The sequence below is a fragment of the Anopheles darlingi genome, chromosome 3 (genome assembly GCF_943734745.1).
Source record: "Anopheles darlingi chromosome 3, idAnoDarlMG_H_01, whole genome shotgun sequence".
NCBI classification, from domain to species: domain Eukaryota; kingdom Metazoa; phylum Arthropoda; class Insecta; order Diptera; family Culicidae; genus Anopheles; species Anopheles darlingi.
In genome coordinates this window covers 39,363,824-39,386,866 of record NC_064875.1, presented here as the reverse complement: position 1 = coordinate 39,386,866, position 23,043 = coordinate 39,363,824, and the positions used below count along the sequence as shown (strand labels likewise).

The window sequence follows — 23,043 nt, the reverse complement described above, 5'->3', positions numbered from 1 at the left end:
TGATCCGCGGTGGTGCGAAATGGTGACGAGAGCCTGGTCATTAGTACGCGCGAGATGCTCTTCGACTTTGGGTTGCGGATCGTCTGGATATCTGTCCGCCATTTGTGCGAGGATCAGATGGACAATCAAAACGATATTTTTATGCGCCCATTAGTGGGGCGGAGGAAACTCGAACCATTAGCCACGGACACATGATGATGGGTGGATTGATAATTGCGCCACGCGAGCCATCGAGTGAAGGAGGAGCAGCGCTGTCCGTGCCATATCATTTGTGACGACCACTCCGTACTCTCTTCCCTGATGGATGCTGCCGCAATGGCGATGAGTGAACATTCCTACGCATCAGCAGCAGCAGCAGCAGCACCGCAGAGGAGTCACGATCCGTACATCCCGCTTCAAATGCTTCGCTAAACGGTGCTGAAAAGTAGTAGGAATGCTGCTTGCGAGGGAGTCCTCGAAGTGTGCCTTTACGTCTCTGACTCATGTTTATGGCCGCAATAGTTAAATTACCGTTGATGTGGTACTATTCAAACATAAATCACTGAGCAAGAGAGAGAGAGAGAATCAAACAGGTAAAGAAATTTTCTGCGAGCGAGAGCTAACTCTCTGTATAGTTGTCCTCTCGACCACGTCGGCAGCGATTTGCGATTTGCTACACTCAGTTCAGTAACACCGGAACGGCCACACCCATTGTGTGACTAACAGATGACGTATTGTGACCACATATTGGTGGCCCATAAAAGAACGCCCAACGCGCGCTTGACTAGTTGCTGTTGAATCTCGTGGATTGCTGCGATCGACCCATAAGTGGACTAAAGCAGCCTGTATAAGCTCTTGATTCCAACTGATCGTCATCGGTACTTAGCTGTTCGATTGCTGTTTCCCCCCAAAATGGCCTCGTAGCATGATACTCATGACAGGAAAACACATCAACGAGCAGAGTTTGGCGCAAGGATGGTCACTTTAGTGAAAACACTCCCTTTACCTCGGCTCTATCTCTCTCTGTTACTCTCATGGACCATCTAGACGCTTCTGTGGACGCTATATAATGCCGGCAGGTTCGTCGTTTAGTGGCGAGTGAACGCGAACAAGTTTGACGAAAGAGTTGAAAACGAATTGTGAGGGGTTCTAGGTGTACCCCAACACCAATACGCAAGCAGCGCATGATCAACGCTACTACCCATACTCTCGTGTGTGTGGGCAAATTTTTGAACTTGGTTCACGCTCTTAGGGCAATCAGCTTCAGCAATTTGATCAGCTGCGAGGGGTGCGCGCGTGCGACTTGGAGACACGAGCAAAAGAGAAAGGATTGCAACTCGAACGCTCGGCTGCTGGCTGGCCAGCTGATCGGACTAGAGCGCACTTCTGGGCTTTGGGTAAAGAATAGACGTTAGAGAGAAACAATTAAAGGGGGGGCCGTAAGGTGGCGAATTCCTCCCTGCTCGTGCTGGTGGTCTGAGGGCGTTCGAACATTGCCGGAGTTTGTAGCAACCGCCAACGGCAATACACATAGGACTAATGCCTAGTAGGTGGCCGCTGCTGATTGAAACTCGCACTCGAATCGAAGGAAAGTATTTTCAAATGCAACAGTTGCTTGAGGCTGAGGTGTTACTAACATGCGACAACACAACCATTGGTACCGTTTCGTAGCATGAACAGAGGTGCGTAAACTCCTGTACGCCGCTGGTCTTTGTTTGTCGCCATATTGAAGTCGCATTACTACCAAAGCTCCTCTCTGCCGCTGATTGTGATTGTAAAGTGCGTTGTGACAACCATGAAGGGGCACCGTTTACGGCAGTTTACGGCCGCTCGATCGCTCAATTGATTTTCTATCACGCCCAACTTCAAGCCTAGGTCCGATGCCGACCCGTGTGACACGTACCACGATGCGCGCCGTACATTAGTAAATTACACTTATCACTCCAGTGTTGTGCTTGGACTTATGATGACTGATCATCAAGCGACACTCGCTGATCGGTAAACTCCACCAATGAGTTTAGATGTTCCACGAGAGTGTTTTGACATTTCGAATTCTCATTAAAACCTTTTGATATTTCATAGTCAACGATGTAGTTGAGTCTCTCTTTTTCTGCATGATGCAGAGCGCTTACCATAAATCGAACCAGCCCTACGGCCGTTGTTTCTCCAATCGGATTCACATTCTTACGCTAATGGTCTGTACTCACACTAGTAGCTAATGGGCACTGCAGCGCCCTATTGCATCTGCACTACCGTTTTCTGCAGCGTTGATCGCACTTTCCATTAGTATAGATCATTCGCCTGACAGAAATGACCCTTTTTGCCTGTCGTCGATGTGGTCTAGCTTTTGTATGTGTGGTGGCGGTTCCAGCGCAAATACAGGCACGGGGTGCACTAACCTAGATCACGTTTCTCCTCTGTTATCTTGGCCGGATGGCCGGATTTATTCCGCTTCTTCTGCGAACTCCCTGAAGAATAGGACGCTACCTCGGGAGGTGGTTCTCTGCGGTAGCAAGACACGCGCACGCGAAAGCTGTGGAGCAAACAATGTGTACAGCAGCAGCAGCATCTCGTTTGGCATATATGCAAGGTTCGAATTGGTTGGACAAAGAAAACACATCAACGAAAGTAGGAAAGTGTGAAGACGGTTGATCGGTATATTGTTCCCTTCGCTACAATGTTGCTGTGAGCGAATGTGGCGCGAATTCTTCATCTTCCTCTGTTGGGCGGGTTGGTGTGAAGGATGCGGCCAAAAACTGAGTTCGTTAGAGAAATCATTTCACAGTTCTCCAAAGAACTGACCTTTGGACTGGTGGTCAACCAGTCAGTGCCCCCTGTCGAATACTCAATTAAATATTGAATCTCCAGCAGTTGATTGTAATAAATATGTTTCATTCGCTGTTCGCTGCCAACAAGCATGCTTGCTGCTGGAGTTGAGAGGAGGCAGGAGGTGAAATCAATTAGCATAATGCCAATAAATGGCAAGAATTTTCCTCGCCTCACTCCGGTCTCTCTTTCAATCGCTTGCGCTCTTGGCGTCCTCTCGCGGAGGATTGTAGGTGTGGCAAACCTTTTTTTTTCTGTTTTGCCATTCCTCTGCACGCTGCGTTGAAAACCCATGGATAGTCGGGCGAATATACGTAACAGTTAAGCTTCCGAAGTTACTAAAGTATATATGCACCACATAAGGAAATCAGATCAATATCAGGCGCAATATTTCGAAGAAAAAAGTTATGTTTGTTCTCATATTTTTAAAGAAAAATACCATATTATTTGTGTTTGATTTGACGTCAATATAACTATAAAATAGCTTTGGCTGGAACATGTTCCGGATCTTTTCAATACTATTTGTTACACATCATTACACATTTGACTGTCGTTTCGTTTATTGCTCCATTTGTCCATGAATGCAAGTTACTTTGTTAATTTTTTACACGAATAATAGTTCACTTATGAACAAATAGGTTGTAAAAGTAGTCTGATATGTACATTCGAGTGACATTGCAGAGATATTGACTCCAACTTGATCGTTGCACCGTTTTGCATCACTAAAGAACTCGCTCCAGCCAGGAGGTTTCATGAGTAAAATATGTGTTGGTGTAGGTAGGTAGCCCCATCAATCTTGTGCCGGAGGCTCGCTTTTCGCGTATCCTTGAGAACACGATTGTTGCCATCGCCGTTGTCTGTGGTGGGCTCGATTGTCTTCGTCTGCTCTTACACGGACCGGTACACAGACACAAGCGCCAAACACATTCGAGGAAGTGATTGGTTGCCGTACCGTGGAAGAGTGAGAGGAAAGAAGCATTGGAATTGGAAGCAGCTCCACCAGCTGATTCGCGCGGATCGCAAACTGCTGAACCAAACTTGTTCTTGTGGCCCCGTGTAAAGTTAGCAACAGCTTCTCATAATTCGCATCTCGAGCAGCAGCAGCAGCAGCAGCAACAAAAAAAAACCTCATTCTTCGGCTGTCACTGTGTTCGGTGTTGGTGGTGTGCACGGGTTGATGATATACCGTTTTTGCCTGTGTGTGCGCTGGCCGGGGGGAGCGGACTAAGAGCGACGGAATTTCGTTTCTGCGTACAGACGGAACGCAAGTTTCAAGGTTAGAGAGGCAAATCAAGTCAAGAGGAGAGGAGCTTTCGGTCCCCAGAAGTGTTGTTGGCTGCGCTCGAGCATAAACGAACTCCCCGTTCGTTTTTTTTCTTACCATCGCGTATTTCTTGTATCAAAACGGCGCTTTGCTGCTCGTATCAGATTGCGAAATTGAATGGTTTGCGACGCGTAATAGACGCGCACGTCGCTTATGACGCGTGCTGCTCGCACCGAACGACGGAATCTATTAACCATTTAAACCAACACACCACCACTAGCCGCTGCATTTCATTACCGCTAGGGAGGTGGTGGTTGTGGCGGAGATACAGGAAAACTTGTCAGCAAGCGGAGCAAAAAAGCAACCAGAACAACTTCTCAGAGACACAGACTACCCGACGATCACCTCACTAACCACACTGGGGTCGCCAGGATCACTCGCTCTGGCGCGCCTTTTAGAAAAGCGAGTTTTTTTTTGTATGACTCAACGCTGTTGAAGCTTGCTGCAGCATGTGCTCTTGCTGCCGGTAGTTGGCAACAAATTAATCTTAACAGCGGTGATCGTTTCCAGCACAGTCTCTCTATTGCTGGTGCTGCTGCTGCTACTTATGCAAATCGGCGTAATCTTGGTTTTCCCACCCCACGCCAGGCCACAACCCGTTTCGTCCATCGGCATGCCCGCGATCCGCGATATGTTATAACGTTTGTACGGTTTGATTATGGTAATGATGAGCGGGTCAGTGTTGAAGCTGGTTGCCATTCGTCAAATGTGACAATTGGCATCGCGACATTTCCCGGCCGTCGCACTGGCGTTCGAGTACACAACGTTCGTTGGTTTGTGTTGATATGTATTATACTCTCGATCGATAGCAGAACCGAATGATGATCACATATGATCATGGCTTCGAATGCTTTTTCTGATCAAACATCTCGTTGGTGCTCTTTCATGTGGATCGTTTAACGTTTTCCATTCCAATTCCTGTGTGCAGAGGGCAAGGGTAGAAGTAGATCTGCCAAAATGACAAAGCACAAAGCGCGCGGTACAAAGTAGTGTTTCCACCGCTGAAACCATTCCACAAGAGTAGCACATCGTATCAACGCGGTTACCGCTCGGTTGTTGCTGCTGCACCTCAGTTTGGTGTGCGCCGCGGGGGTTGGACTGACTTTTGGGCGGTGTGTGCATTATTGTGGCGGTGAACCATCGTCGTTGTCGTCGTCGTCGTCACCGCCGACGAAGCAATATATGAAACTGTTTCAAGGTTGCGTATCGATTGTGCGCCAAAAGCATGACGGTGACGGTGGCGTCTGATCGATCGATCGATCGACGAACCACCGGATGATGTGGTGGGCGAGCAGTGATCGCGCTTCACACAGTTCACGATCGCGAGGTGATATCGTGATCTCGGATTCGGTTTGTTTTTCCAAAAAGTATAACAAAATGTTTTCCCGGTTCACCGTTTGCGTAAAAGTCACGGTCGGTGCGTCGACGCGCAGCGCATCAACATTTTTTGATGAAAAAATATTGGCAATCCAGCGGCATCACAATCTGCAAGTGCTGCTTGCTGCACTGCTTTGTCCCATGCCGCCGGACCATCTCTCTGAGAGCATCTCATTTAGACGTTTCGCGATTTGGAACTCATTTCATCACATCTCTACTTAACATTTGGCGTTTTTGTGCGAAGACCGTTCCGTTTGTTGTTTGTTTCGCACAAACAAATGGACAGTTTTGTAGCAGCAGCAGCAGCAGCAGCAGCATCTGTGCAAGGTTTTTTTTTCTTCTTTCTCTCTTTCCATGGGTGTGTGAGCAATTGACCAACGCGAAAAGTAGAGGTGCATCGGCGGTGGTAACATTGGCAGCAATTTTCTGTGTCTCAACTCATGCGCCGAGATGGTTCGACCAAATCAAACACCAGTCTGTCCGTCCGTCCGTCGTTGATCGATGCGTCTTCGCATCTTTTCGGGCGCTGCTTGTAAGGAAAACGACGGCAAGAAGAGGAAAACACACATACACATACAAACCTAGTTTTTCCAGCGGCGGCCAGCGGCGACCTCTAAAGCGACGGCGGCGCACTGGCCGGTCGCAGACCCCCGCAAGTAATCGCGGTTCATCGACGAACACTGTGCCGTGGATGCTCTTCGCAATATTTAATGCTTACCTTTCACGCTCAGCTGAAGTGAAGGGGGAAATCCTCGTCGGCGTAGCGCACTCTGTATGTGTGTTTGTGTCTGTATGATGGCCATGATGTGGCTGTAACACCGCGAGCGCGCACGCTGATGGTGGTGGACAGGAAGAAGTCAAACGCTGCAATGCCGAATCGTGTGCAGGGCTGCTAATAACTATGTGTAGTGCTGCTGCGTGGTGGTGTCTGGCGGTGGTGTCCGCTCCTTCGACTGCCTGCCGGCCTGCCTTGGCAACGGTACGCGGATGGCGAGTGGCATTCGCCGTAGAACTCATCGTTTGGAATATTAACTACTCCAACAAATGGGCGACCGTTGCTCGCGATCGGATCGGATCATCCCCTCTCGGAGGTGGTGGTGGTAGCACCCGCTGTATGTGCACTGCGCGCGCACGTATCGGCTGACTGATCGCCGATCGATTTGTTTGGGCAGGCTATACACGCCATCAATTATATATCGGACTCAATGGTGTGTGGTGTAGTGTGTTGATGCAAGAAGATGGTGGACTTGTGTTGAGCAAATCGATAGCGCGTCAACCCGCGCACCGATCTCCTACTTCTCCTGTCCTCAGAAGGCACGAAACCGTAGCGCATTGATTATCGAACAAATCAAACTACTCTGGAGTAAGCGTGAATTGATAACACTACGCTACTTGTAGTGTCATCTTGTCACTACACACCTTTACACAAAAATCCCCCTAAACATATTTTCTCCACAATTTCGTATTCACCAAAAGCAGAAGAGAGGACGGCAGGTTCGTCGCTTGGCTATCGTCATGCAACCCGTTGAAGTCTTTTGTTCCAGTTCCGCAACGCAACGTGGGTTGGGAGCAGCGGGAGTTTGCAATCAATCAGTGGTATCGACTGCGATTGGTGGATTACTTGTTTCTTACATTTTCGTTTTTGTTGAATGGATCTGTGAGTAGCCATTTCGTCGCTCGGAACAATCGAAGAAACAAACGCCCCATAGTAAATGCCTTTTTCGGCGGTAATAACGTCAGAGACTGTTTGCTGAATTTTAACTAACGCGCGGTGTGTGTCTGTGTCGTATGTGATGTACGATGTGATGTACTCGTATTTCTTTTTAAGGCCTCAGGCGCTCACGCGTGGCGCACCGAGATGGTGTCACGTAATTAGTAATGTTAGATAATTTTTTTTGGCAATATCGACTGTCAACGATGATGATGAATGAATGGACGACGACCACCACCCCCCAAAAGGACGACGGACACACAATCCACAATAGCATACCAATGTGATGGCGGTGTTTTATTTTTAGACAAACGAATTGAATGAACCTCTCAGGCATGCATGGGTGCGGGATGCGGGGAAGCTCATCAACCTACTTAATCGAAATTGACCATTGCAGTGTGTGCTTTTCAATGTAAATCAGCATCATGCTAGTTGTTTGCATAAGGTTTTTGTGTTGTTTTTTATTGGGAGAGGCAAACAAGGAACAAGGGAGAAATATTTCAATTCTTTTCCAAATTTTTATCCAACAGTTTCTTCGCATCTCTACTTTAATTTTGGTTTCTATTCCGATACAACTTTTTCCCGTTTTGACATACAGTAATTTGTGTATTAGACAAAAAATACCCTGCAAATACGTTAGAAGTCCACTTAACATTTCCAAAGACTATCTAATACTCAATTCCCTTTGATTAGTTTTGCGATGCAGTCTTTCTTTTATGAGTTTCGAAATGTTTTAAAACTGCTCGCTAAAATAATATACTGTTTGTCATATCTGTGCTAAGCACAGTTAAGATTGAGTTGGGTCATTGTTGTTCTGCAATATCTTATTTTGTGTTCCTATTTTTGCACTCTACTTAAACTGTCTTGTACTTTTCTGCACAATAATATCACCTCTTCTTTATGGAAAAACCTAAGTTTTACATTTTATATGTGATGGCATTTGTTCAACATTTAATTCAACAACCAAACAATCCATTCCCAAAGCCATTTTCTATTGGATGATAAACCACACACGGATAGTCGCGTTCGATGAACTCTTTTTAAGTTTGAAGTGAAATGCCAGGGGAACAAAATGGTTGCTTCTCGCTAGAGCTTCTACATAATCCGGATAAACCCATTATCGTCAACCCAGACACACACACACAGACACGCAGTGCGCGCATCCGTTCGCCCGCTTCTCGAACTCGAACTTCGTTCCCAATGAATAGCTTCTAAATTCTTTCGCTTTCCGTGCACAGAACCCGCATTAACCCGCTGACTTAAGTCCAGTGCAGTGTATTTTTACTACTACCGAAAGTGTTGTGACACTTCCAGCGAACGTGTGAACGCGCGTATGGAACGATCAAATCCCAGCGACAAGTTGTACTGCTGGGGTCAGTCAGTGATAAAAAGTAATCGATTAAGTGAAACCGTCGAATGTTGTCCGTGAAGATCATCATCGCACCACGACCACCACCCCGTAACGTCTTGCCATTAGCAGTTCCTGCGAAGAATTGCAACTCCGTTCTGTTCCTACTGTGATCGCGGCGTGGCAAGTAAGCGTGGAAGCGGTGTAATCGATCGAACGACATAAACGAACGCCGGCAACATCAGATGTGACTGTGTAACAACGCACCGTTAACAACGATGAAAGTGAACTCTGTGGTGGGATATTAGCTCTAGCTCATTCCCTTTTGCAAACGGCAGACGCGTACAAACTAAGTCAGCCAGCCAGCCAGCCATCGAGAGCCAGCTCAAGTGGTCAAGTGTCTGCCCCTCGAAGTGCCGCGAAGCGTGGTTGTTTGCTGCCAAGATGTCGGCAGTGCCGGTGGTATGGTGCTCGGATCCGAACTCGTCGGAGAAGAAGCAACCGTTCGCGCTGCAGGGCATCCAGCTGCAGGGTAACATCACGGAGAAGCATGTGCTCGCGATGAAGGAGCTGATCAGTGCCGCGTCGGAAGGTCGTCTGCTGTTACCGACCGACGGTGCCATTGTCCTGCTGGACTGTGGCCTAAGCATCGGTAGCATGGTGATCGAGGGTAAGGCGGGCAAGGAGGTGGCTGCTGCCGCTGCCGCTGCCGGAGCTGGTGCCGGTGCCGGTGGTAATCATAAATCAATGCTACCACCCTGCAGTCCGCAACAGCCGTCGCCACCGTCGTCGTCGCCTCCATCATCATCATCATCATCATCCCCCGCCATGATCTCCAATAATTGTGATCCATCAGTGACCGACGGCGCTGGTGACGCCGCCTCGGCCGACAGTAATCATAGTGGTGGTGGTGATGGTGGTCTCAGCAACAGCAGCGATGAGTCTGCTGATAGAATAGCCAATAGCCAGCAGCTCGCGATGGTCAGCAGCGGTGGTGGTGATGGGCGACGATTACAGCGGCTCGAAGCCACCGAACGGTTGCGAGTGCTGCTCGAGCAGCAGCTGGGTTGTGGTGGGGCTGCCGCGCGGAGGGACAATGATCCGGATGAAACCACCGAACGAACGGTACATCAGCACCACGAACAGCAAGAGGACGATGGTGGTGGTGGTGGTGGAGAAGGAGAATCGGCTGAGGATGAACAGCAAGAACTGATCGCTGAGATCGAGAAGCAGCAGCAGCAGCAGCATAACTTAAGCAACATACGAAGAGAGGTGGAAGACTGCGAGCGACCAGCAGATGGTGACGGTGATGATGCTGGTGATGATGAGGTGTATCCGCACACCACGGAAGATGCTAGTGTCGGTCCGGAGCACTCGCTGGTCACCGGTGGCGGACCGGAGCTACTGTACGAGTTCCTTTGCTGTGCCAAGTGTATGAACGATCCGACGTCGAGCTGCTCGAATCTACCAAACACCCGGAGCCGCAGCATGACGGCGCTCAACAACAGCTCGAAGCTGTTATCGCGCGTCCTGAACGGTCGAGCAAAGGCCCGGCTCTACTGTGACCCAGTGTATAGCATCTCGAATCTTTACTTCAAGCGTTTCATTAACTATCGCGTTGCCAAAAGCCGTCCCGACGTTTGCCGGCGTCCCGTTACACGCAAGGGTTCGGGGCGTAGTGACCGATCGGCTGGTGGTGGTGGACTACTGCCACCGGACATGCTAATGCCGAGCGTGAGCAAGAACAAGAAACATCTGGTCGATGGTAGCACACCACTGTACGCGACGGTAAACAAGAAGCTGAAGCTTAAATCACGGCTCGATGCACTTCGCCGGAGTGGTAATTTGATCGATAGTTGGGCCGGATTGCCGGTTGCCAGCAATCGGAGACTGCGACGTGCGGCCGAACCCTCCATGGCCGGCGGCGGCGGCGGTGGCAGTGCAGCGATGAAGCCGCCCGGTGGTCCGACTTCGGCCAAGACGGTTCGGGGCCGCAAACAGAACGTGGTGCTCTCGAACCTCGCAATGCCCGGACTGGCGCAACAGATCGGTTCGCTGCAATCGGAAGCGGCCAATCATCCTTCGTCTACTACGGCACCGCCACCACCGTCACTACCACCTGATATCCTAGTGACTGGTCCGGGGCAAGCGACCACCACCACCACGACCAAACCATACTCGAGCTCGAGCCGCAAAACCAGTTTCGATTCGACGTGCACCGTCAGCTCGATGGATTCGGGCTTCATCGATCAGCAGCAGCGTCAGCAACTGAAGCAACTACAGCAACTTCAACAGCAACAGCAGCAACTACAGCAACAGCAGCAGTTATTGGCCACCGCCGCCGATGACGATGAAGAAGAGGAAGAACGACGTGCCAAGGAGGAACAGGACGAGGAGGAAGAACGGGAGGATGATGCGGGTGATCGGTTGAACGATCTGTCGAACCTACAGATCAAGGAGTGTCTGGTAACGCAATCGCGCAATCGACGCAAATCGTACGAAGAGTTCAAATCACTCTTTCGATCCTCGCCAGATGTTGGTGGAGGAGCGCCAGCAGATACCACCACCACCACCACTAGCGGTCACGCTGGACGTGGTCCGGCCGTGGTTGCCGTGGCAGCTCCTTCTCCCCCTCCCGCTGCCCGAAACACCGCCGGACTCCCGCTGCCCAGTCTGGACGAGAAGGAGAACGTCAAAGCGCGACGCAAGTCGTACGAGGAGTTCAAGGCTTTAGTCAAAATTTGTGATACTAGCTTTAGCAGTTTGAAGTCGACGGCCGAAGAAGAGGGTGGACCGGAGGATGTGCAGAGCAAGGCAGCCACGCTGCCTGCCTCGCCACCGAGCAGCGCCACCGGGAATCTGTTTAAGATGAAGCGAAAGAACTCGCGGCGACTAAGTCTGAAGAAGTTATCGAAACCGCTTGCCAACGGATTGCTCCGTTCGGAGTCACTCAGCAGTGGCCGGACAAGCGGGGGCGGTGTTGGGTCCGAACCCGAGGTCAAAGGTAGCACGATCTACGATATTCTGCGATCGGGACGAAAACATTCGATGCCAGCTACTATGGTCACTAGCAGCGGCGCAACGACGGTGACGGCGGCCGCTCTCACACGCGAGGAGATCTACCGGAAGAACTACAAGATCTACGACAAGCTGATCTCGTATAGTAGCAAGGCGTATAAGCGGTACGACAAGTACATGACGTACGGTACGATCTACGAGATTCTGCACCGCAAATCCGATGCCGCCGATGATGTGTTTCTCCGCAAACGCGCTCTCTCGGAGAAGTTTGCCAAACGAAAGTTAGGCGCAGGTGGTGGTGAGGCAGATGGTGTTGGAACGGCCTCAGCTCACTACTGCTCGATGAAGCTCGGAACGATCTACGATATCGTACAGGGTCGCCATCAGAGTCACCAGAGTCAGCGATCGTCTTCGGCGGGCGAAGCGGTTCCGGCCACACTATCCACCATCTACGACATCATCCACACGAAGAAGGTGTCCGATGGTAGCAACAACAGCGGGTCATCCCCAAAGATGGCAGCCGCCGTTCGTAATCGATTCCTAGTGAAGAAGATCACGGAAGAAGAGCTACAACTAAGCCATGCGCGTGAGCAAGCAACGACTGTCGCTGATAAGGTGAGGATGTTGGATACCACCTCGGATCGAAAGGCATCGGATGATGCCGGTAAACTGGTGGTGGCCGATATGGTGGGACCACCGTCACCGGACTATACGACTCCGAAAGTGACGGGAAACGGGAAGAAACCGACGATATCACGCACTCGTCGCTTCTCGAACATCCTTTCGTACACATCCTCCTCGCCAAAGACGACCAACACGACGAAGACGACGACGTCGTCGGCGGTGTTCAACGATCAACCGGCATCCCTTACCAGTCCGCGCCTTAAACAGATCGCCGCCAGTGATGAGGATCTGTACAAGAGTGCCGCGGCCAAGCAAAAGCTCAATGGGCATCACCTTGCACCACCATCAGCAACAATGATCCAGCAGCTTCCGCTACTCTCCGTCGATGAGCTGTACGCTCGTATTGGGAAGATGCGAAAATCGGCCACCGTTTCGTCGGCGCTTTGTAGCAAAATTGATGAGGTCGTCGGTGAAGCGGACCTGACGGCGGCCGTCGATAATGGTGGTTTCCGTCAGTTGCTTGCTGGTGCTGGTGGTGGTCTGACGTCACGAAACCCGCAGCTGTTGCTGCGTGTACCGGAGGATCAGCATCTATCGGTACGGCGGTTGGCGACCGATGATCGTGATGCACTTGCCGTCCCACATCCGGGGCCCATCTTCAAGTCGAACTCGCTCGATATGCTTGCCCCGAAGAAGCTATCGCGAACGGCACGCTGGTCACGGCAGATGCAAGAAGCGGCCACCAGCCCGATCCGTAAACTGTCCCCGCTGATTATGCCGAAGAAGGCGGCCCAGCAGAAGAAGAGCACACGCCGGCTGTCCGAGTTTACGCGCGGTGAATTCCTTAACGAGAAACTGTAAGTATTGTAGCACAGCGATCGTCAGGAATTTGTTGAGAGAGAGTATAAGCCTTATTGAAAGTGTCTTGCCTTGTTACTAAAAGAAATTTCAGTCTGTTGTTGGTATTGCAAGCGTCTTGCGACAAGATTCTTTTTCATAATAATAGTCTTGCTTATAAATTTTACCCCTTGTCGGGACTAGAATATATTATCGAAAAATGTATCGCAGCCCTTGACAAATGACTTCTAGAGACAGAGCTGTACCTTTTTTCGGTTATTCAATCGGGTTTGAACCTGATCCTGTTTTCTTAACTACGTTCGATAATAAAAACGCGGAAAATCGGAATAATCCATCAACACTTTGGATGTTTAAATTGAGCTGCTCTGCTGGATTCTTATATTTTGGACAAGTGGGTTAGCAGTGTGGAATCCAAAGCTTCCAGACTGTGAGTCTTATTTGTAATAATGTTTCTGCGATTCTTCGTAAAACTGAGTAGAAACAATCTGCAAATGGACTATATTCTATAACGTTATATAACGTTTTATAATGCAAATTTCGCTCAGTTTCCAGCCGTGTGCTTCGATTATTAGTTTACATGCAAAGTTGACAGACACGAAATAATGAATTCTGTTTTGGGAAACGACACTTGAAACAGGGTACTATCGATGGAGGCGCCGGGTGTTTTTTTTTCATTAGCGACTCCCTTGAAAAATCATCTTAAACGATCGGCCAGAAGCTGTAACACCGCTACGGTGTCGATTCCACAAAAGGACTTTAACCTTTCGCATCTGAAATCCCAACTCAATTGCCCAGCGAGGGAGGAAGGGACAGTGACACGTACAGGCGCGGTCGCTTCCCTGCGGGTGCGCTGGCTTGAGCAGGCCTTAAATTGAAGCGGACCACAAATTGGTCCTTGGTCGTGTACCGAGACGAAATGAAAAGTTATTGCCTTCGCAAAAAAAAAGAAATAAAATATTGGACGCTCTTCGTCCTCCAATCGGTGGTAAAACCTTGAAAGCCAACGGCGTTGCACCGACGCCACGGTTGAAGATGCACCGAACCGTTCTTCTACATCCCTTCTTTCTTTCTTTCTTTCTTTCTTCTTCCAAAATTGATATTTTTAGACCTTAAGGCCATTCGCGTTCGCTCCGCGTTCCCAATCCCCATTCCGTTGCAGCATCCCCCTTCCCTCCATTGGAACCAATCGGGATGGGCTGCAGGGAGCCCGAAATTAAAAATCTCCACATAAAAAAGGGAGAGAATGAAATGAAGGAGCACGCCACAGGGAAGCGGCAGCGAGGACCAAGACGATGAATAATATTTGGCCATCTCCCGCCACGAACTGCGCCAAGTGCTCTTCTTGCTCTTGAGCGTCTTGCTGTTCTTCCTCCTCGATGCACATAAACCATGATCTTGGCCCTGTATGTCTCTTTCCGTCTGTCTGTCATGGCCACTCGTGGTGGCCACTCGGGCGGCCTTGCAGCGCCCAATATATTTCACAGGCACACACGCTCAGGACAGACACATAGAAAAGCTGCTACAACGTCGCTTGTTTTATGAATTCCCGAGCAGTTTGCGCCGATCCCGAAACCTGGCGCTGCTCAACGATCACTTCTTCGTGATTGTTGCTTGTTCTGTTGGGAGATAAGGTGCTGCAGTTAATGGTTTAAGTGGGGGGACCATTTCGTTGCAGTGCAGTTTGGGAACAGGTTTTCCGTCGTGTTCCGTCCAGTCCCTGCTCCAGAGGGCCCTTCCATACACGGTACTGCTGATCATAAGCACGGGACTGATCAAAATGCTGCCAGCATGTGGTGACCGGCTGTTTCCAGAAAGATCAACAACGAAACTGCATTGGAGTTTGATTACTTAACTTCACACGTTTATGGCTTCAAGCAGCGTGTTTTGTAAAAGGTTTTAAAAAGGTGATGTTAATCCTCGAAGCGTCGCAATGCGCCAGAGAGAGACTACAGGCGACGCATCATTTATCTTAAACTTCCCCTTTTCCGTGGCTAGACATGTTTGCTTAACTGTTTTCAATTAGCACCACATTACGAAATGATTCGAACAATCACTCAACGACATTGAGCATAAGAGAGAAAACCGTTTCTCCGCTGCGTTTTCTCCTCGCCAGAAGGGCCGCTGCATTTCTCGGCAGCAGCAGCAGCAGCACCCTCTTTTTGATTGATTCTGGCACGACTGCTGACGTCGCGCAATGTTCGAAACTGATGAAGTTTAATGGCATTTTCCTTTCCTAAATTGCCCTCTGGATCGAATGTGTGCTAGCGGTGGTAGCGCGAAAGAGCGATTTGTTATCTTGCTGCGGCAAGCGAACTCACGATGATCTTGCGATGCTTTCAACTCATCAAATCACATCATTCAAACCCACATTTAACCACCACGATCGCGTCATGTCTGTGTGTCTTGAAAGCTTGCTCATTCGTTGTAAGTGAAACACGACTGACACGCCACTAGCACAGGCGTCTTCTACTTGTGTAGCAATGCATCATCATGGCAGTTGGCGGATATTAATCGTCCAAGGTGGTTGCTGCACACCGGCATCCCCCTCTTGGTGGGCATATGTAGGTTAAAGAAATTACTTTCATTCTTGGCGAACGGTCCTGCTGTTCCTCTTGGAAGCGTGTTAAACGATTGATAAGAGAAAGAGGAGAGGACGATCATCGGATGGCGGCCCAGTTCTTCGTGATCTTCATTTTTCCTAAACCCCCTCCCCGCGATACTTTCCCCGTTTCGCGGTTGGTGGTAAAAATATGACATTTGTTCAGTCCATGAACACACCCTCTCTTTCCAGCAGGTGTTGTTTTTTTTTGTTTGATTTTTTTTTGCTTCATTTTTCGACCATTTCGGTCACAATAAATCTCCGGCGGGAAACCGAAACCCGGAAACAAAAACGAAGCTCACCGGCGAGTGTGGTGCCGGCTTAATCACCACGCAGCGTGTTACGGTGCATAATATTTTATGCTAATAATCGAACACCAAAACCAAATCCCAATTCCCGGCCTACTGCATCGTTGCATCGAATCGAAACGACCGACGAGGGCGGAACATTCCTCTCCAGGAACAGGCTGCGCTGCTCGTCCGGTCGTCCGGTGAGGTTTGAATGGGAATTTTATTCTAATGAAGATCGCGGCGACGATCGCGACCCTAATCCCGGCCCGGCTATGGTACATTAATGGCGTGATCGCTTATGTGGCGCCCTTTGTGCTCTGCTTTCCTGAAAATTCCACCCAATCGAAACAGGGCGACGCCTGCTTTTCCTTCTGCTTCGGTTGTAATCGCATCCTCGCTTGTTATGGCTTCGTTTCTATGAGTCTCGTTCTGGCAACGTTAATGTTCGACAACTGCTGCTACTGCTGTTGTTAGTGATCATGGCACGACAGAGACGTGCCTAACGGCAATCATGTAGTTTCTGTTGTTGTTGTTGTTGTTGTTGTTGTTGTTGTTGTTGTTGTTATTGTCATCGTTGCCATTATGCACCACGAAGTGCCATTGCCCTATCGTGATGCATGCTGCGCAGCATATGTGGTCGGCACGAGATGACCGCGACCAACCGACCGACCGATCGCGACACCACCACACCCCTTCACTCTTTGGCCCTCCCCCTGGTGTGGTGTGTTATTATGCAATGGCAAAACAGATTCGGTCCGGTTTTGTTGTAAGGTTTCTCATCTCTCACACACCACCGTTTAAACCAGACCGTCGCCGCTTTCCGGATGCGGAGCTAACAGTATCACAACATCCAGCGGGATCCCGCGGGCAAGAGGGCAATCAGGCAAGTGAAGTTATGCCATCGATGGCATCTCGCGTGATGCGCAGCAGCAGCACCCGATGCACGATGCAACACAACAAAGAGCCACGGGACAAGACAAGCGTGGAGAGACAAGAGAAAGGGAAGGGAAGGGAAGGGAAGGGCGCCGGCCAATAAACATACTTTGAGGGCCGGTGCAAACCAGTTGTCAGCCAGCATCGCGTCCGCGAGCCCGCAGGAGGAAAGGGTTCGTCGCTTGCTGTTTGGCTTCTGGGCAAGTCTTTTGTGTACCTTATTTTCCTGACGCTCCACCGGCGTGTAGAATGGCGTGTGCGTTCTGTGGTGTGGCTGCTGTGCATCGTCGTCGTCGTCGCTGGTTGCTTGGTTTTCCTTTCCTCGCGCTCCGTTCGGTCAAGGATCATTGTGCCGATCGGATGCGTTCGTGTTGCGTTCATGTTTCTGTTTTGTTTCTCTCCTTTTTTTTCTCCCTACAGATGGAGAGCGTAAAAGGAGTAGAACGATGTTCGTGTTATCATTGTGGACGCCTTCAAGGCATCAAATCACATTAAACGAATCATAATTTATAAGTACGTGCGTCGAGATGGGACGGGGAGGGAGGGGTACACAGGAGAGGCCGGAGGACGTTCTCCATCTTGGGGCATCGGGCTTCTTCTTCGCTGGTTTCGCTCCATTCGAATAGCAAGCATAAGAATTAGTTGCGGCGAGCGTATCGAATTATAACGATCAAAGATGAAGAAGAAGACGATCGTAAATATAATCTCAACCACCCCTTCCCCATCGAAAGAACGATCGCGGTGCACCGCAAAAAGGATCACGTGTGTTTGTGTGTGTGCATGCGGGCGTGGTATAACTACCGGGAGGCAAATGAACTTCAAGGCATAGCAGAGCGCGGTACTGGGCCCGAAAGGGAGGCGGCTCTCCGGGAAGCAAGATTAATAGCGCCATATTAGTAGCGAAGCGTGTAGCCTGATGTTGGTCTAAGAATAGTTTTATTATGACGACGATCATCGCGTCGATACAATGTGTGGCGGTGAAGCAGTGGAAGTGCAGCGTTATGTAATGTAACCAGCTAGTGACATGTTTTCAAAATGGTTCAAAAGCATGCAGAAATGATGGACGATTGCACGAAACGGTCAACAGATGTAATTGGACTTAATGCAAACAGATTCATAATAAAATTGAGTTCAGATTACTGGATAGAATATGAGATATTCTACCATGGAAGATTCTTTTCTCCTGCATAACAATCAGCTATTCATACCTTTTTCAATACGTTCTCAGATTTGACATCTTCGTTTTGGCAACCGATGTTACACATTAAAGTTAAACTCAAGAGTTTTCCAGACCTCAACTAACGATGTGCTACTTGCTCATCTTCCGTACTGCTTGCCTTTGTGACCTACTTCAAATAATATGAATAAGCTAATAAAAGGAAGCAAACCTCTCTTCGGAATAATCATATTCCGTGATTCATTTCACGTTTTTTTTCCGGGAACCTTCCGGGTGTTGCAGATCGCATGAATGGTTGTCTGCTCCGTTACGAAAGGTGTTAATAGAACTAGGAAGTGTAGAAGCATCAACCACACGTGTGAGGTGCGCTATGCTTTGCCGAACCAATTGACGCATCCCAATTAATAGTCGAACTCTAATTAACTTCATCGAACATTCGCCCTTCATTACGATTGAGAGTGATATTTTGTAACAGAATGATTCAGCGTTGTGACAAAAATCAAACTAATATTTTCTTATTTCTTTTTGTTTTTCTTTCCAGGTAAGTTTGCTTCATCTGCTCTGCTCACTACACGTTTCAAGACACTTTCTGACGCTGTCTGGTAAGCGTCAATCGATACATGATTGCGCATCAGAAACCGATTGATGCGATCAGGAGAAACAGTTAGAGTGAAATGACTATAAATATCGTTCCACATTCATCGTAGTTGCGCCACATTGCAACCAGGTGTCAAGATGGACAATGTAGGACGACACCAATCAATGTCTGCGTCTGCACAACTTTCCATAACAGACATCGCTATCATCGGCATTACGATCGCGACGCGAGGGGCAGGGGGACTGGCTTTTAACGAACATACCGCGTGTACCGCGATAATGCACCAAACGAACACCATGTTTGTAGTGAGGTCTTCGTGCAAGCACACGGTTTTATGCTAAAAATAGACTACTGTCTTCGATGCCACCGTGATGCGGTGATCATCCACTGTCTTGAGCGATCGATCAAGCGATCAATCGAACGGTGAACCATACCGTTCGCCCCGTTGGGTTGTCCGTCCAGCCTGACGCGTTCGAATGCTATTAATAGAATCCTTTCATCAAATCATATTTCTTGTGCTTCCTTTGCTCGAATTGCGGATACAAGGCCTCACCATCACCATCCTCCCTTATATTCAGGGCCAGCCATCCAACACCCCATCGCTCTCTCGCACCAATCGGTAATTAGAAACCTACCTCAGGTCGAGTCGGGACGGCGGCATGCCAGTGCGCAAACCAGGATGTAGGGATGAGGAAGCATTTCTAGCACTAGCAAAACGCCGGGGAAAAAGAGAGAAAGAAGTAATCATTGCAATGCTTCGTGACACCGCAAAAGTATGGTGTTTTGTGTGTCGCCAGATCGCCAGAAGGAGAAGATGGAGTTTCAAGGCAAGAGGTGTGTGTGTGCTGCGGTGGCGACGAACCACCGACCATTGGAATGGCTAATCTTTCATTTAATGGACATAATTCTTCGATGTAGCCCGCGAGCAAGCGAGCGAGCGCGCGCACAAACGCGCCAATGGACACCATGGTCCGAGGTCCGAGCCAATGAGCAAAAACCATCCCGAGCTTCTCAAAGGGGGACGGGCACGGCTCCGGCGCGCGGCTCGTCAGCAGATGGTGGGACAAACAAGAAGCTGGCACCATCCGAGCGGCGATCCAGTGGTGAAGTGATGCAGATAAAAAACAGTTTAATTATCATCAACTATAAACATGCAGTTATGTGTCGTCCGCTGCGCACACTTCCTGTGCCTCGCTCTCCTCTGCGTCGTTGCCGTTGATGCTTCATGCCGAGAGATCCGGTGAACAGAGACGGCGACGACGGCGACGACTTCGTCTCCTGCCATGACGCAGCTAGGAAGACGCATCGACTGGGTGTGTGTGTGTGCGACGTTGTATTTTAATTAGAAAAATGCAACTCTAAAAATAGCGACCTTCTTGTAGATCCTGCTCCAATGTGGGCCTGTCACTGGACATTCCAGCGCTGGGTACGTTAGGTGTGGTGAAGATCGATCGATCGGTTGGTCGGTTGGTCGGTTGGTCGGTTGGTTGGTCTGGTCGGTGTTGACGATGACGCCAGGGGGAATGGCGGCGACTGGTGGTCGCGTCGGCATCCGGCCTCAACAAACTATGTGCGAGTAGATCGCGAGCAAAGCGTTATTAGTTATCTATTGCATATTTATCGATGCCGATGCGTGTCTTGATTGCTTCTCCACCGCTAATGCCCGTGCCCGTGCCCGTGCCCGGAGCTTGTGGTTTAGGGCCGCGTGGTGCAGCACCATGGCTGACGATCCGAGATCCGGATCCAGTGCGCACCATCCAGCGAAAGGAGAAGACAACGCGAGAGATGATTGACGCGAGATGGGAGGGAGATCGCGTTCGAGTGCTGGTATGCAGAAAGGGGGCGGAAATGGCCGGTAAAATATGCCAAACTGGGCTCCACCCTGCTAGCCCTAGCCTTTACAGCCCATCGGAAGATCTCGTGATCGGTAACTGATCGCGCTGCGACGATCAAGCGAACGATGGTTTGGTTGGTTGTTGGCGATCGCGAGTAAATTATGTTATGGGCGTTGAGCTTTTAGCGCGAAGTTCAACGTAGTTCATCAACCTCTGCATGTCATCCAGAACGTATAGGGAAGCGACCATTCAATGGTTTTGTTGAAACGTTTTAGAAAAAGAAAATTCTTTAACATTTAAATTTAGAGAAGCATCCCGATTCGTGGCTTCGATTGCAATAAATGTAAAAAATCCCTTACCTCGTCGATGAGAGGTCGATGGACTTTCGGTGGCCAGATCGGGGATGGTCTGGTGTTTGGGAAGGAAACACATCAACTCTCAACCATCAACGTTCGGCCTGTAACAACTCCCCAACTGCGTATCAATCTCGCTCTCTCGGCTCTAGTGAAGCCGATTACACCTGTAGCAGCAACAGTCGCGGCAGCTCGTCGCGCAGTTAGCGGAAAACAAAACTGGTTGGCCAGAGACTGGCTGCTGTCGGATGTCAATAACTTTCATTTTTATGCTTCCTTCCTCCACGCGGGGTACACCTTTCTGGAGAGACGAACGGGGAAAGCAAAGGCCGACGGAACGGGATGGGACGCCGGACTGATGGTCGGAAATACATAAATCATCGCACGAGAAGAAACGCGCTCACGGGCGGGAATGATGAGGGAATTTCAAATTAAAATTATTTTACGAAACCATCAGCCCCCTCCCCGGTGTAAGCGATACCGGGCACATCGGGCAGACCGGCTAATGGCTAGCGAAACCGGCGGCCCTTCAACTGTGGAGGCCGAACGGTGGTTCCATCTAGTTAGAAGCGCTGCAAGTGTTGGCCCCGTTTTGCGGGAGAAGGTCAACGAATCGTTCGAACGCTTTCGGAGGCGATATCGTTTCGCGCACGACGTTACACACGTGAAGGTCGTTCCAATTTCTGCCAAACCAAAGCGCGACCGAACAACCGAACCTCTGGTGTGTGTGCGTGAGAATTTTGCACAAATTTTTCCTGCACGTCAACCACACCCGCGCGAAGGTCAAACCACACCACACCACACCACAGGGGCCGCTCCGTGCCTCGGGAGGTGATTAGACACCCAGCCACCAGCCAGCCAGTCAGCCAGCCAGCACCATGGGCACCGCGCGCACTCCGTTTCGTTTCGGTTTCACTTTCAAAGCATAAACCTTCTCTCCGGACCGGAGAGCGGCCTTTAGGCGGCGGTGCGGTTCGGCTTCTCCACCTGTGGTGGTTACTATTGTTGTTACTTGATCGTGAGTCGTGAGCCTCAACCAAACACATCACATTATCCGCCCGTCTCTCGGTACTCGTTGGATATAACTGCCTCTGACGGCGCTCGCGCACACACACAAACACTGCCGATGGCCTTTACACAGTTACACCGGAGGTAAGAATACCTAACCGGGAGGAGTTGATCATCAGTAACCTTAAAGCGCAACGATGCAGCAGCAGCAGCAGCAGCAGTAGCTTCTCCATCGCACTGTACCGCTAATTGTGAGTGAACGAGTTGATGATTCATAGGAAATATTGTCGCGTCCATCCCCTCAATGTTGATTGCGGAGAAATCATCTGTTAACCAGCAGCACCAGCAGCAGCGGCAGCGGGGCCACGAGGCGTAGCGAAGGTTTAGTTGAAGGTGAAACAGAAAACTATTTTATCAATGGCCACTCGAGATCATCATGGTTCTCGATCATCTCGGCGTTACAATGTCGATGAACGACGATCGTTTGTGCGAGGTCGTCTACGCTATGGTTTTCGATCGTCCCCGCACGATCATTAAAAGTCACTTATACTTGGGATTTCCTGGGAATTGTGTGATCGCACGGGAATTACCCACTGGCCGTCGTCGTCGTCGTCGTCGTCGTAGAACGTTGTCCAAGAACGGTTCCGAAAACCGGTTTTTTTTTATCTCAGAACATGAAATTTTTGGGGAGAAACAATAGTTGACTGCCCCCGTGAAATGTCATTCGATTTCTTCTTCGATTTAAATTGGGAAAAGCCCTCGCATCGTAGTTTAGTCACGACGCACTCAATGGTCATATGCAATACGACAAACACCACGATGCGTGACTACAGTCGCCGCTGCATATCCCACTATCTGGGCGCGCGGACCAGCGAGGAAGACGCCAGCGAAGCACGAGAGACGATGACGACAATGGTGGTGACAAGTTGATAAATTTATCCGCCCGATGGAATGTTATGCAACACTCTCCGCTCTCCACTTCACTAGAGGTAGAGACTACCTTGCAGCAGCAGCAACGAGTGCACTGCTGCGCATGCCGAAGCGCATGCATCATGTGCGTTTGGAGGCTACCACGGTGCTGTTGCTGCTGTTGATGATGATTTTGCACGAAGCCCGTTTCGCCACATGGAAAATCGCTTGTCGGAGTCGGGCAATACTCGATAGCACTCCCTCCCTCATCGTGGT

The 23,043-nt window shown here is 49.7% G+C and overlaps 1 protein-coding gene across 5 annotated transcripts in view; it reads left to right on the top strand.

Annotated features, from left to right (window-relative positions):
- The window catches only part of LOC125957703 (tyrosine-protein kinase Src42A), a 74,484-nt gene that overhangs the window by 33,242 nt on the left and 18,199 nt on the right, over positions 1–23,043 (top strand). For 4 of the 5 annotated variants that reach the window (XM_049690569.1, XM_049690567.1, XM_049690568.1 and 1 more), the window contains exon 2: positions 8,456–13,064. The exons of the other annotated variant lie outside the window; for it this stretch is intronic. In XM_049690569.1, the coding sequence (XP_049546526.1) occupies positions 9,010–13,064 (4,055 nt within the window). In that variant the 5' untranslated portion in view covers positions 8,456–9,009. The remainder of the gene's footprint in view (positions 1–8,455; positions 13,065–23,043) is intronic. 5 annotated transcript variants of the gene reach the window in all.